Raw genomic sequence first — 16,390 nt, 5'->3', positions numbered from 1 at the left:
AAAGACAAAAGTGCTGGGATAATACAGAAAAGTTAAAAACTTATTTCCACTGTGGTCCCACGAAAAGTCAAGTTCATGTTATGGATCAGTTGATATGTTCAATACATGTTCATATATGATCGCTAAAGATGGCGAAAAAAAGAGTTTGAATCGGCGAGTTTCGAGTACGGTCTGCAAAGTTTCAATTGCCGCGAAAACAACCATCATAAGGGAACATTCATTCGTTATCGTTATGGACGGACATGGGATGGTAAAATCGGGGTCAGTGGAGCTTAGATTTGAAAACTGCAAAGGTGGGGGGCATGTTCTTTTCACATAAAACAGAGAGGATCACTCGATGGCAAATTTAATCAACAGGCACGGAAAGCCATAGCTGTCTTAAGTAAACTGATGATTTGATGCGCATTCGTTAGATGGTGATAGGCGTTTGTTATAATTTAGTGAGCAATCCTCGTATTGCAATGGGAATTAATGGCATTTTCATGTACATTTGTTATACGGGAATGTGCATTTCTTATATAATATATTGCATTTCGTATACAATGACGGGCATTTTTATATTGTGATGTGCATTCATTACATGACTTGACATCACACGCCTTAATGTCAATGTTCTGCCACATTTCTCCACTAGGGCCATTCGAAGTCATTGCGGATTATATTCACGAATTCGTGTGGACATTTTCCCCGTTGACATTTTTTTCTAGTTGCTGTTTACAATCATTACTGCGCCTATTTCAGACCTTTTTTTTAAATTTTGAAAAAAGAAAAACCTTTAAAATAATGAAGTAATAGGAGCGCCAAATAAGGCCTAGTCGAAAAAAATCATAACATAGCATAACGTCTACATCGAAATAACATCTACATGTAAACTCATGTTATGGATCAGTTGATATGTTCAATATATGTTCTGGATGATCCTCAGGTTGTTTTTTTATGGCAGTCATGTTTGCTTCTCCCCCTCCCCCCACCCTCAAAATAATGGGTGCCTTTTTTCCATTTCCAAAAAAGAAAGGAAAAAAGTAATTCGCTTGACAGGTCATTTTTGAATCCACTAAAGGACGAGAAACATTTTAATTTTCCTTTGGCTTATGTCTGTGTGTGTGTGTCTGTCTGTATCTGCCTGTCTGCCTGCCTGTATGTATGTATGTATGTATGTATGTATGTATGTATGTATGTATGTATGTATGTATGTATGTATGTATGTATGTATGTATGTATGTATGTATGTATGTATGTATGTATGTATGTATGTATGTATGTATGACAACCCGCATAGCAGTGATTTAAAATATAGAAATGCGCCTTTCGACGATGAAAATTGTTTTATTATTTTAACAGAGTTTCGTTAAACACGAAAATAAAGAATATGATAGTCATCTGTGTGTAAGTCAAAACAATTTTGGAATAAAACTATGTAGGAGAGGCATGTTATCAAAATATTATAGCCCAAACAAGGAAGTGTACACACATTATATATATATATATATATATATATATATATATATATATATATATATATATATATATATATATATATATATATATTATATAATATGGGTAACCAGCGAAATCTAACTCTACTGATTTTAAATCCTGATGAGAGACTTATTACCATTATTATTAAAGTAACCATCTTTGTTTTAACGTGTTCCGCATTGTTCCAGTCCACTGCCTATGCCGTGCACGCAATTATACTTTGTTATATTGTTTCATTAAACCTCATTTAGCCATCGAAAATATTTGCATCGCAGTTCATATGAGACTTGTACAGCTTGAAACGTTCATACCTTTGTCACGTGCACTGATATGTATCTGCCATGTACGGTGTCTACTATATGTATGATCCCGTTTCCTCACAAACTGCGTCGATTACGCCTACAGCAAATCATACCGTTTTATGGCGTCACGACACGACACGACATTTCCATTTGTGACCAATCTTAGAATGCTTTCCAAGAACTCTCTCAGAAAGTTTACTGTTGTCAATACCCCATGCCCAAACTACATTCAAGCAAATAATTAACATGACTACGCTCACATTTCCATCACAGCACGAGGTCTGGCGAACAAAACATATATATTTATTAATTGCGATAACAAAACTTTTACCTTAAAACTATGGAGGTAACCTCAATAATTAAACATTTTTCCAACAGTGGCATGAACTTTGACCATGTTTACCTATTTATCTCCACCTCATTATCTATGTGAACTTTTTTCAAGGAAAGTTTGAACAGTCAATACATACAAATTGCCCATCCAAAATCTGCCCACCAGTTTTTGCTACTGATCGCCAACGCGTGCGATCATTGCCAAGAATCCGTTATTTACCTTATGAGTTGTAAGCGGGTGTTAGGGCGCTGGTCCTCCGCATTGATACTCGTGAGAAAACTATAAAGAGGGGTATTATTGTAGACAACAGATACGGACTTTTTTCTTGTATCACTACACAAAGATGGTGCTGGGCAGCTATAATAAGCACATGCTGACAGAGTTCACCTTGGTCGTCAAAATGTCTAAACTATGTAACAGCTATTTATCATGTATCGTTCGCTAGTCCATGGGGCTGGAGCGATTATGAAAGGGATTAGCTTTTACGTATCTTTGACTGGCAGCGTGTCATGGTTCTGTCATTGCACGGTGATCAAGACATAGGGGCAGTAGACAACTCTTTCCTTCGCTTTGGCGACCTGTGGACGAGGCTTCAGTATTAGTAAAGCATCGGTTTATTTCGGAATACACTCTCGTCCATATGCATTTCAGAATAATAAAATTGATTTTCCAGCACAAGATGGCCTACTGATAATTTGAAGAAAAAGAAAATTTGCCCTGCTCATGGAAACACATTCCATGCATAGTATTATCTGGCACAATAGGATCGACATCTGCATCTCCATGCGCTATCGCATTCTCGCATATAGAACATTTTTGGAGAGAAAACAATATACCGGTAATTAAAAAAGTTCTCGCTCATCAACACTCTGTCAGTCTTTTGTTCTAGCTTGAAGTTTTAGAATTCCTGATGTATAAAGATAATTTCCAAGTGACACTGCAACTCTCTTGACAGTTTATTAGTTCAACGAGAACGCGTCTTTAATAATAAAAGATTTTTTAAATTTTTATTTCTTATTTTATTACTTATCCAACAGGCGAACCCAATTACAAGATGAGCTATTAAGAGAAATACAGCATGAAGTCTTTGTGCAATAAGGTGACATTCTGACTCAGCATGCTGCAAATGCAGAGGACTGGATAACATTTGATTTGCAAAGTTTAATCACTTTGTGATAGCATACAAAGATGAAAACAAATGAGAAATCTGAGAAGTTGAAGCTTTAGAGGGTAAGAGAAACGCAGCATTAAGTCTCAGTGCACCCAAGTGACACGATCATTTTGAATAACACACAATTCGACGGTCCAGCTGCCTGTGCCAATGAAACACAAGAATAATTCTTTTTCAACTCCCTAAAATAATATTGAAATGCCAGATTTTTAATTTGACGAGAAACATCAGTTTGCCAATATTCATTGTAGTCTCAGACTGATTGACGAATGGACGTGATTTTTGACATGTTGAAAGATACTGAATGAATGGGTGACCATGCATATATTCGACCCCGGTTTTAGACAAATTAAATGACACCATCGCGAAAATGAATTAATGGTCATGACCATTAATTCATTTTCGCGATGGTTCCATGTATCGTTCTAAATCCTGGGTCAAATATATGCATGGTCATTCATCAGATTTTTGTCATATGTATGTATGTATGTATGTATGTATGTATGTATGTATGTATGTATGTATGTATGTATGTATGTATGTATGTATGTAGTATGTATGTATAAATTTATCAGCGTAGTATTAAAACTTCTCTCCTATTACTGAAAAATTTGAATTGCATTGTTAGAGCCAACTTTTATGGGTATTTTTCCGTGACCAAGGGAATAACCTCCATGAGGTAATACATACACTTCGCAGATGAGCATTTTCAAAGTAGTATCGCATCGGAACGTCGGTGGATCTTAAGTTATTCTTAAATTAGTTTGCTCGGCAATATAAGGTTATCGCACGGCAGTGTTAGAACCAGTAAAGAATGACCGGTGGAAACATGATGTGAAATGAACCAGTGTCTCTGTGTGGCATCGTTAGAGGTATGTCATCAAATTGTCACAAAAATTAGAACCCATACAATATAGGTTCTCATTTTTGTAGCAATTTGATGATGCACCACGCAGGATACCAAAACAAAGGAGCTGAAAATCGTTATGCGTCGCTTCTTTTCAATACTTTTCAATACTGAAACTTGAAAATGATCCGATCAGGGCATTCAGCATTATTGTAACGTTTTGTTTGAATTTGTACTAATTATTGGGATAATTACTTTTAAAAGGGACAAAGTCGGCCATTTTTCATGAATTTGTTTTGATACGAGATACTACTTATATTGTTTGACATGTTGAAAGATACTGAATGAATGAATGACCATGCATATATTGGACCCAGGATTTAGAACGATACATGGAACCATCGCGAAAATGAATTAATGGTCATGACCATTAATTCATTTTCGCGATGGTGTCATTTAATTTGTCTAAACCCGGGGTCGAATATATGCATGGTCACCCATTCATTCAGTATCTTTAAACATATCAAACAATATTCATGTAAGTGGTATCTTGCATCGAACAAAATTAATAAAAACATGGCCAGCTTTGTCACTTTAGCTGTCAGTGCAAATAATAATGTGCGTTTAACAGGGTCTTGCCTGTTTTGGAAGTCATGCCATTCATGTAAAACCTGGTGATAAACCAAATGAATTGTTGATAAAACTCAATCAAGTTGAATATGGATCTTGCAACGATACCCAATTAAAGTTAATGTTACCCGCCCATAGAACGGATTATTTGAAAAATGGAAGAAAACATTAAAAATTAAACATGATCGAAAGTTATCCACTGTCAATGATTAATTCATCGGCTAACAATAGGCCTGTCATAATAAACTGAATGAAACTACAATTGTCTCCATAAGAATACATATAGAAACTGGAATGACAATCATCTACACAATTCTTCGTTTAGCGTAGCGTAAGTCAGCTGTTAGATAACTACCATAATGAATATTGATGGTTGGCAGTTTTGACCTGGAACAATCGATTGCTGACTTAAACAATGCACGCCATAACGATGAATGGTTTAAATGTACATTTTAACCTGGGTAAATGACATGTCGGGTGGGTCTATGAATTCATTCAGTATGTTAAAGAAAGATTGGCTTAGCGTAGCAACATTATAACTTTCGCAAGGAAAAGATCACGGCGACAGATAAATGCCAATATTGATATATTGTTTAATTTTTTATCTCCTGTTCGTGTATACCGAAGTTCAAAAGTTCGCCGACGTTCACCTATACCTGGCGAATACAACGGAAGGAGTACGAGCAAAGTTCTATTCCGATCACTTTGTCTGATTACAGATATTTTTATGACAAGGGAAAATCCCCCCTTGGCCAACAATGCTACCTATTTGCTCTTACACTAAACTTTCTTGTAACACCACAGTAAGCAACCTTTGTTTTCAGAACAGTCGCGTTTAAATGAAATAATCTTTTGAAATGTTGGAAAAAATCCCAAAAATATCTGTTATTTTGAATAATGAGAGGAACACACTAAATTAGAAGAAGTTGGTTGAAAGTAATCAAAGACACGTTTATTTTATTTCTCTTGGCAAGTGCTAAGAGCAAAACATATATTGTGACGAATTTCTGAAAGCAACCTAAAATTGCTGGATTCTAATTCCACCATTATTACAATAGGGTTTCGTGAATATTCATAAGATTACTTATTGTATACCACGACAATGCAATCTTTTGAGTGAAGGTAAATAACAAAGAGCTTGTAATACAAGCGATATTGCAGGAACAAAACAAACCATGAAGTTTTTTACGTCGATTTCATGTCATGTTTGCCAAGCTGAAATTTATAAATCTTCATCTTCTAAAATGTGTACATTGGCAGATATTAGTGATAATGACATTCGAATGAGTGGCAATAACGTGATTGGTATATTTTTTTTGGTGTTAAAATGATTGCAACTCGCATCGCGCAGATAGTCTTGTCTACAAGTGCAGATACTGAAACAATAAACAAATTTGCCTATACAAGCCTCATTAAGGAAAAGTGAAAGACACAAGAAACTCGAAACTAACATGTTAGCCTGAAATATTGGTTTCGATAAACGTTTTGCGTACGAGACATCAAACTGCCGTCAATACTCAGTGAAAATTAACTGGAAACTCACTCTTTGTATTCACTAACATTTATTGACAAATGTGTGCAACACAACAGTCTACAAATAATTTCAAAAACATACTATTCCACTTCACCCGAGAAAGTCAATGTTAAACTATGGCCTTTCCTTTTGATATTCAAAACTAATAACTATTGAAATACATACATTCACATCGTTAATCATATCATCTCCAATACATGTGCGCCCTCAACGGCTGTCTGCTGCAGTCACGCAAACGCAAAATGTGTAAAAGGCATTGTAAAGCTATACTAACATACAACAATGCAATTTTTCAACTGTGTAGTCGTAATTTATTTTGTGAATATTATGGATAATCTATTTTGGGAGAAATTAAACTACCTTATGTTGAAAAACGCACACAAAACTAACAAAAAAAAATAATAGGCGGTCGATCCCAACGGCCTGCACAAGACCTCCTGCACCAAAGAAGCATTATGTGGAATGTTTCAAAGATCAGGGCGTTGTGAGTTAGTTGTATCATAGACAATAGAGAGTTCTCCACTGTCTATTGTTGTATGAAAATTGCATTATTGTCAAATCAAATCAAAACTTAATGTATAAACACGACCCTTATAACGATAAACCGGGGAAAAACAACAATTGCCATGTTGTTTAATAAAACAAAATGTTTAAGATATAAAGAAATGCTAGTTTTCATTTCAAAGAACAAAAGAAGTTATACTCAATACAGAACATTATGTTTGGATTAAAAGAAATCAAAATTAATTTTGAAACAAACATTAAAATTTACTATTATTTAATTAATGCACACAGACTGAGTTGTACACAAGTAAAATATCATCTTTCCTTTTCTTCTCCCTTTCATATTGTCTTCTACAGAAAAAATTTGCTTCATCAACTGTAGAAAGGATGTAGCTTGCATTTGACGCAAGTTGTGTCGTTTTATCCCACACACTTGTTTTGTTTACATTCAGTTGATCAACCAGGATGTACGTTTCTCTGCCCTTTAAACTATAGTGATTTAAAAATGGATTAGGTTGACGTCATCATTTGCACAAATTCTGTAAGAAAGAAGATGTAAAATAACGATAAGAGTAAATGTCAATGTCAATGTCAATGGTGCACTATTTGGTTTCGAGTATAACATCGGACCCAATACCGATCTACTGAATGTTTATTTACAGCTTCAGTCCGTTCGGGACGATGCTATACCCGCCAAAAATAATTATCAAGAGAGAGCAGGAGGGAGATTAATATCAGTTGATGTCTTGAGCTGACATTGCGTCTGTGGATGATATGTGCAGCAAGTATTTCACCTGTGAAAAGGTTAATGTCAAAGTCACGTGGCCACGCGCCTCGAAAATGAAAGACTTACACTTGTGCTCAAACTTTCCTCAAGGAATATTTCAAGCATTCTTTTTCAAAATCAAGAATAACAATCGGGGGTCACCGTGCAAAGTTTGATACCAGACATAAAATTACCCAAGGTTTACCGATAGTTGAAATTCAAAATGGCTGTCATCCCTGTGTTAACGCTATGGAGAAAAATGAGATTTTAGATTTTCGAAAAACTAAGACGATGAAAAGTTTTATTACACCAAGAGCTTTAAAATGAAACGCCACAAGTGGTGAATCAGAAAAGAATTTAAAAAGTTTGAGAGCCGGAATACCTATCTCCTAGGCGCATTCTACCTTAAATGGAGTTGATTTTTGACATATCGGCATCTGCCATGATTTGAAGAAAAAATATTACAATATTGAAAATGCCATATTCTGCATTATCGGGTGTAAAGTTGATTTGAATGCCCCTCTTTTAGGCACCAAAACCTCAAGTACCGATGTTACATTGCAGGCATGGCCTCACCATCCTTGCATATTCGAAATCCCGTTAAAAAGTACTTTTCACAATTTCAAATGTTCGAAGATGATATTAATTAGAAAACGATCGGTATTCATAAAGTCAATGCGAAATTTTGCCGAAGTTTTGCTTTTAATCAAGACATGTTAAAGGGTCGTTAGGTTAACTTTCGTGTTTTTTTTATTATTTTTGTTTTTAATTTCAACCACAGTTTCTCGTTCTAAAGCACGTTGGGATACATATTATAAGGCTTGTCAACTCGGCCTGCACATGTGTCCACGTGTAGACGTGACCATCAATTGTTATTGTTGGCACGTGAATTACGGTCTGATAAGAATCCAAATGTATTCAATAACAGCGCATTTTACACGCACAGACGCCGTATTGACAACCTACAATTCCATCGGTTTTTCAACATTCTTTTTGGAGTGGAACAAGGAATAGAAGTTGACATTCAGAACACAAACGGTGAAAAAAAAAATCATCAAATGTTACAGTTGCAACCCCTTTAACATCATTGTATGTATAAGCAATAAAGCACACCCAGCGATGGTATACCACGAGATATTGACCACTTCACGACATATATGCACGAGCTATAGCGAGTGCATACTTGAAGTGAACTGGTCAAAATCGAGTGGTATACCGTCGCTGGGTGTGATTTATTGCTATTATATCATAACAGTATATTAAAATTCTGGTGTGGAACGTCAAAAACGGATTTTTGCTCAAGCTGAGAGCCCGCGCGTGTGCCAGCCGTGTTATATTGCCAATATACCACGGTTCTTTTCGCGTCTCGACCAATCAGATCGCTGTATTTGCGCCATCAATATACTGGTATGATATACTTAAGAATATTCGCCTGACATAATATTTAATGTACTTTGAATGGTCCCTCAATAATGTTTTACGTCAATTCACAAGTGGCCCGGCCCTTGCCTACTTACATATTTTAAAACTGAGAAAGAAATCAAGAATTCAAACCTTCATAGTCGACCTGACCATTGCCGTCGGTGTCAGCTTCCCTTATCATTTCCTCAATCTCTTCTTCCGTCATTTTCTCTCCGAGGTTTGCCATCACATTACGTAACTCTTGTGCTCCAATGAAACCATCGCCATCTTTGTCGAATGCGCGAAAGGCGGCACGGAGTTGCTCGTCTGGATCTTGCTCGCTCATTTTCTTTTCCATCATCGCTAAGAATACCTTCAAGTTGATCGTTCCAGTACCTGTAATGAATTTGAAGGTTTTTTGAAAGTTAGGAGACGACCCGGTTATCTTTCTTCCGTTTGCAATGATTTTCCGAAATATTAAAAATTAGCTTGCATTGCAACACAACTCATCCCAAATTTTATCGTTGGTCTTCATTTGTGTGGTGTGCGTTGTTCGGCACTGATACATGTGAAGAGCCAGTTACCGGTAGCTGTTACCCCACTGGGTACCAGTGCGGGCAACTGCCACCTCAATAAATTTTAAAACGCCATAGGCATGCGCATATTCTATAGGCATAAACGTAAACGAGTATGACCGTGTCATCTGCGGCTGGGATGAGTGGTAGTAGATAAATTTCTCTCGATTTTCTAAGGAAAATTGGTGATGTGCGTTACAAAGTATATTCGAATTATCTGCGCGCCCTTATTCGGGCAAGAGCACGCGGTTGTTTGCCTTCGGCTTTGTTGTCCGTCCAAACAAATCTATGAAAATCCGTGAAATACTAGTCGTCTGGTCCCCTGCCCAATTTCTACCGCTGGTTGAGAGCAGCGCAGCCAGCGGTGGAAATGGGGCAGGGGACCAGACTGTCTGTCAAAATCGGTGACGTCAGTGAAACCCACGGGGTGTGAAACAGACCAGTTTTTGGGAGACGCTTAGACCTGGCCAGACCGGCCGGCCCTCTGTGAAACAAATGGATGATGTTGCTCTGACGGACATTCAACGAGACAGTGTCTACATGTATACTGTACACGTGTGTAGACCGATTGAAAATATAGGATATTTATAAGAAGCATGAAACCATATTAATTTCAGTAGCGACTCTCAGGGGACAATGAATTATAAATATTGTTGGGAACAAACCATCTGCGTCAACCTCGTTGATCATTTCTTGAAGTTCTTCTTTCGTCGGATTTTGACCTAGCTTCTTCATCACGCTTTCAAATTCCTCCGAAGAGATTGTACCATCGCCGTCCTTATCAAAGATCGTGAAAGCTTCCTTGAGTTCTGGATATATAAATAAGTAATTATACAAAATATAATATATATATATATATATATATATATATATATATATATATATATATATATATATATATATATATATATATATATATATATATATATTCTCTCTGTGCCCAAGTTCAGAGGTTGCCATAAAGCCATTATGGTGATAACCGGGAGGGCACATTGTATACATTTTGTATATTTGTGTATATGTATGTATATAAAATTCGCCCAGTATCAAATTCTCATTCCAATGATATCTATATTTCTATGTTCTTGCTTTGAACTCACAAAATCCACATCTCTTTGTCAACGCCTGCTCATTTTACAATGCATCTGTAGCGATCTATAGCGTCAATATAGTTTTTTTGTAAGCAGACTATCTGACATATTCTATTTGCGTCCTGTTTCAAAAGCACTACATCTCATGCAAAATTGCATAAAAATTGGAAACATCATCGGCCAAAATCAAGACATAAAATTTTGGTGATGCATTTCCTCGATAAAATGATGAATAAATACATCACCGAAAAAATGTCGGTCTGTGGCGTTAAAAGAGTTTGATAATTCTTAAACCCTCTCTCTCTCTCTCTCTCTCTCTCTCTCTCTCTCTCTCTCTCTCTCTCTCTCTCTCTCTCTCTCTCTCTCTCGCTCTCTCGCTCGCTCGCTCGCTCGCTCGCTCTCTCTCTCTCTCTCTCTCTCTCTCTCTCTCTCTCTCTCTCTCTCTCTCTCTCTCTCTCTCTCTCTCTCTCTCTCTCTCTCTCTCTCTCTCTCTCTCTCTCTCTGTACAGAATTAATGCTGTTTTCTACCAAGAACACAAACAGAACGGGAGTCTCCCTGTTTAACCCTTTGAGAGTGCTGTAATTTTCCTACCAAAATTTTAGTGAAACATTTTACCAATTTTTATAAATTTTTCTTTAAATATTTTGAATATTTTTGACCCAATGGACACAGACCTTTATCAATTTTTTTCGCAAAAATTAGAAAAGTCTGACGGGGTAAATTTTATAAAGGCGACAAAAATTGATTTTGGCGCTCAAGGTTTAAATATTTTTCGTTCTTCTCAGTAATTGACGTTGGCAAACCTAAAGGTGCATGAGGTGTCCATTAAGGTAAGCGCCCCTCTTTACCATTACTCTAAACTGAACTCTCCAAGCACTTGAGGGGCAAACCTTTTACTAAGTCCTTGCCTGCATTACGTCACAAGAAAATGTCCAATATTGGCCTGACAGACCACTTGATATTGTTTTTTCGTCTTGATCTGAAAGCCAGTGATCGCCTAGCACGCCGATCTCCGTGTTTAATGCTGGCCCACCCTATACAATTTGCAACATTGTGAACATACCCTAGGAGTGACATCAATGTCGCATGAAAGACACAAGAAATAAAAGGGACGCTGGGTGATTTCTGTTCGGTATCCTGTCCGTACATGAAATGAGGGTTTCAGTTTACATAGCCATCGTCTTTCACTGTCGGCTATCGTTACGCGTCTCTGCCTCAGGCCTAACGCGAACTTTGTACAGTCTGCCAAAGGTAAGGAAAACAATGCGTATTCCTGCCGCTATCTTATTATCCGAGTCTGCAGATATGAACGTCGTCATATGTCCGTATAATAGCCCCCAGCTGCAAATATGCGTCCAATAGGTATAATCACTCACAAGAGGGCATTGTCCCACTGTCCTTTGAAGGAAAGCCAGAGCAAACATTTTTTGTGGATGGCTACGAAGGACAAGGAGAAATTTTGCCGCATTCGCTTTTTTGTATCACGACATCTTTGCGTCCTCTTTTTTTCTGATAGACCGCTATTCGTAAGTTGGTGCCGAACGTCTGTTCAATATTGTGGAATATAGAAATCCTTCTTGTTAAGAGCGTAAACATCATGCATCGCTTGCCGACTTGCTTAAACACATCCAAGTCGCATTTTCTTTTTGTACTGGTAAAATCGGAACAAAACGAACAGCCCTCACAATTGTAGATTATTTGCGCTGCTTTCAATCAGCATTTCGCCGCAAGCGTGACATGTTTGGTCACGTGACACGAAAAAACCTTCTATTGTGAGATGGTCGAAACACAAGCACTTATCAACTGCTCTCATCTGTCTGCATTTCGAAAACACAATAATTTTTGCCTTCACCCACCCGGTCGCTTTTGTCAGGTGGTTCGGACCGTCTTTACAGCACACATTACGTAAATTTCCTTGCTAAACCGTGTCGCAATGCGACGACCGAGGGACCAATCCCTGCTAGGCATGTTACGGGTTGATGATCCTCCGGACGCTAACGAGGGAACCTTTGTCTCTGTAAACGTTGTAGGTGATCAATTAATTGAACGCTTTGTCGGCTACAAATGACTACCTTCAAAGATGTATACACCCAATATAGCTTGTGTAAAGCAGTAGAAACAATAAGATTGACGTTTTATAGTCGGTCAGTTTTCTAAAACGACCATTGAAGACAAGTCAATGAGTGTTGATTCAACTGAGCTTGCCATTCTACTTTCGTGTATTAAAGTTCAAACTGAGTGAGACTTCAATTAAAGGTGTTAAATTTCATATTGTGACTGATATTTCTTTAATTATGTAGATCTGAACGCAATAATCACACATGTATAAGTCTACGGCTTATTCGATATTGGCTATATTTAGCGAAATTTCTGCATTGCGTAGTTGGATGCTTGTGATCCCATTTCTTAACAAATGATAAGAACGTTGCGTCATGAAGTCTCTCTCTCTCTCTCTCTCTCTCTCTCTCTCTCTCTCTCTCTCTCTCTCTCTCTCTCTCTCCATTTTGACTGTCTTGTTCTTTCTCGAGTAAGGTGTTCTGCCTAGAATAAAATCATTGCTTTTTCCGTCTCTCTCTTTCTCTCCATTTCATCCATCGTCTTCCACTCCGCCCCTGAATATGGCTATCGCTCACTCTACAATTCCTATCTGTGCGGGCAACTTCCAACCAATCTTTATCTATTACAACTTCATGGACAATGTATGTGGTTTCCAATCTCACCTGCCAGTTGTTCCTCGCTGAGTCCTGCCTATGCAGTAAAGAGAAAGAAAAATTGACGTCAGTGTGCGCAAACAACTGCTGTCAGTAAACGAGAAAGTCGTCTTATTATTGTGGTCTACCTTCAGAGACACTTGTTTGCCGAGCGTGAGCCCCGGTCTAGTACAACAGTGAGCCTGGTTTAAAACGGGTCAATCCGAGATGAGGAGAAAACCGAGTAAACATTTATTTGCCTGTCACAAAATAAGGGATGAATGAGCTTTGTCTGTTTTTTCCTACATCTCACACACACCCACAGAGACTCAACTTGTGGGATGTATTTGGTAAGACTTCTGGCACACAAATTACAAAGTAAACCCAGACACGAACGCGTCCGACTATAGGGGAAAAATGGCGGATGTCAGAGCCCTGACTGAAGAAATGCCAGGTGTGCGTAGAGCGAATAGCGGACGCTTTGGTATTGGATCAGAGCAATATCCGTGCAAATGTTACGTCTTGAGTGCTTTGAACAAAAGAATCCGCCAATTGTCATCGCGACTTTACAATCTTTTGAAAACTTCATGGGTTTTTGTCCGACAATTGAGTAAGCCGTCACGTTAAAGAACCCTTAAACACAGCCCCTGATCATTCTGTTGTTCGCTGAATCAGAACTCTTAAATAGCCAGACAAGTTCGCCGTTTGAATAAAATAAAAATTTAAAACGATTTTCATATGAGTCAGATAATTTGTACCGAATTACGCAAAACTCGCAGAGCCTCTTCCACACTTGGATATTAGTATATTGATTTGAATATGTTAAACAGGTTCTTTTTAAAGTAGAAAACGACGACATGTACACATTTGATGTACACAAAAAAATTATGCTTACATAGCTAGCACCTACACCTGTTAGAAATAACATCCCACATCTCGCCAATTTAACATGTAACAGCGGCCAGTAAAATGCATTTTATACGATGAGAAAAATTGAGAGATGGGCTAGATTCTAAAATATGAATTTCGTCTTTGCAACGAATTATTCGCGACACATCTTTTCGAAGTTAAAGCTGTCATGACCTATGTTTTCGGCCGTCCGAACATAATCCTGACTGCGTTCTCCTGTACACATATGTGGAAGTACATATTCGTTCATTAAAGTACATTAAACCTATTTCGATTACTACATTAAATAGTTGCAAGTCTGTCTCTCCGAAAATGGGCGAGAAATTTAATGTTTCAATGATGGTGACAACCTATCTGCGAGATCAGAAACTAAGATTTACAGTACGTCTGCATGGACGTGGAAAATATGAGAGGAAACTGAATGCGGGGTTAAAGATAATAAGGTAGAGTAGGCCTCGGGGACAGATATGCACACACTCAATTTCTTGCTATTCTTTCCTGATCTACCACTTGTGGGGGCTCATTTTGAAGCTCTTGGTGTAAGAAACATTTTCACCGTCTTAGTTTTTCGAAAATCGAATATTTTATTTTTCCCCATAGAGTTAACACAGGGATGGCGGCCATTTTGAATTTCAAATATCGGTAAAACTTAAGTACTAAAATTTGCACGATGATTCCAGATTTTATTCTTGGTTTTGAAAGAGTGTGGTTGAAAGACCCCTTGAGGAAAGTTTATAATCAAAATTAAAACTTTTCCTTTCGAGGCGCATACTACCTTAAAGACGTACCAGAAAACGAATAATGGAAAGGCGTGTTTTGGTTTTAGCGTGATTTTCAAATAAATTTTACAGTTAATTATCAAGATCAGAATTATTTGCTTCATTAGTGAGAAGCACATACTTAAAAGTGTTTTGTTCTTTATCTAACGGCTTAGACTTTCCTGTCGGGTGTAGATTTAATAAAATATTCTAAATCGCTTAAAATCTGACCACAACAGACCAAGCTATGGCTTGAATGCCAATTGCTGACACTGCAAAGACTTTGAACGATAATCCTTTGTATAAAGAATTTCAAACCCTTGAGAAAATGTCGCCGGGAGGAACGTTCGTGTTCAAAAGCGAACGAAAACAAAAATATTATTGTAGCACCCGAAAGCAAGTTGAGGCGCCATGACACCGCCGATGTATTTCTGGGTTTTTTACATTATTTCGGGCAAATCAGAAGCTATCATTGAGGAAAGATTTTAAACACTTTTTACCCCGTGTTAGAAACACGTCATTGAGTGTGTTGACAGTTATATGTGACTTCTAAGGCCAGGAGACGAGAAATTTCATCATCCTTGACGAAGATAATCAGCGACGGTTTGGAAGCGAGAAGAAAATTGGAAACTGCAGTCGCATGTGCATATGCACAGCCAAAACTCCTTCTCGGGTAACAAATCTTCGAACACGAACAATCATTTTATGCTAAGTGGCCCACAAGAAACGTTGTTTTTACGCAACGCATTGCACTTACCATGTTTAGTTCCCCTGACGCCGGCGTTTAGGTGCTTTGAGGAGACCGTAATGCTTGAAAGAGCTGTGCAGTAGCACCGCTGTCTGTGGGCAAAACTCCTTACAGGCTCCGCCCCTTGGCTTATGCCTCGTTGCTATAAACAGATATGACCGGCACAGGGAAACCAGCTGAGCGCTGTAAGTTATTCATGAGGTTACGTCAACAGCTAAACTTTTTGTCCAATAAAAGGCGGGGCAAAAGCAGCACGTTAAATAGTCGTCGTTTTAAGACAGCTTGTCCCTTGAATGTCGCTCTGATGACGTTACTGTCCCTGTACACACGCAACTGATATTGTCGTTACATACGAGGGCGAACTACTTATCTATGCTACGTGTATGGCGAATCCACCTCATTTTTCACATCATCGAAGTTTTCTTTTCCCCCGTTCCTGACTACAACGTATAGTTTGTCTTAACGCCCACGGGTATGTTTATCTTTGACAAACGAGTATACAAGCCATTGTGTCGTAGACAAGCCATGCTTTAATCGCCCCCCATGCCAGCAGCGGTGCTCAAGTGAAAGTGTTCTTGTACGCGGCCGCTCTTATGTCGCCGGTGGCACCTTCCGCTCGTCAGCTTGCAAAGGTGTACTTTCATTTGACC

The 16,390-nt window shown here is 38.1% G+C and overlaps 2 protein-coding genes across 2 annotated transcripts in view; one reads left to right on the top strand and one right to left on the bottom strand.

The window, feature by feature from the left end:
- The first annotated feature begins 3,326 nt into the window (after nucleotides 1–3,326).
- LOC139119036 (aprataxin-like) overlaps nucleotides 3,327–16,390 on the top strand; it is a 43,093-nt gene continuing 30,029 nt past the window's right edge. Inside the window, exon 1 of the mRNA XM_070682649.1 lies at nucleotides 3,327–3,345. The gene's annotated coding sequence lies outside the window, so the exon portion shown is untranslated. The remainder of the gene's footprint in view (nucleotides 3,346–16,390) is intronic.
- LOC139119038 (calmodulin-like) lies at nucleotides 5,690–15,936 on the bottom strand. The gene is made up of 5 exons (XM_070682654.1): nucleotides 15,750–15,936; nucleotides 13,356–13,383; nucleotides 10,209–10,352; nucleotides 9,122–9,364; nucleotides 5,690–7,340 (listed from the first exon to the last, which is right to left on the bottom strand). Exons 1-5 carry the CDS (start codon nucleotides 15,750–15,752, stop codon nucleotides 7,312–7,314), a joined length of 447 nt encoding a protein of 148 aa, XP_070538755.1. The 5' UTR covers nucleotides 15,753–15,936; the 3' UTR covers nucleotides 5,690–7,311.

Source organism: Ptychodera flava, chromosome 19, assembly GCF_041260155.1.
Source record: "Ptychodera flava strain L36383 chromosome 19, AS_Pfla_20210202, whole genome shotgun sequence".
NCBI lineage: Eukaryota > Metazoa > Hemichordata > Enteropneusta > Ptychoderidae > Ptychodera > Ptychodera flava.
The sequence above is the reverse complement of the archived record's forward strand: the minus strand, read 5'-3'. Positions and strand labels throughout refer to the sequence as shown.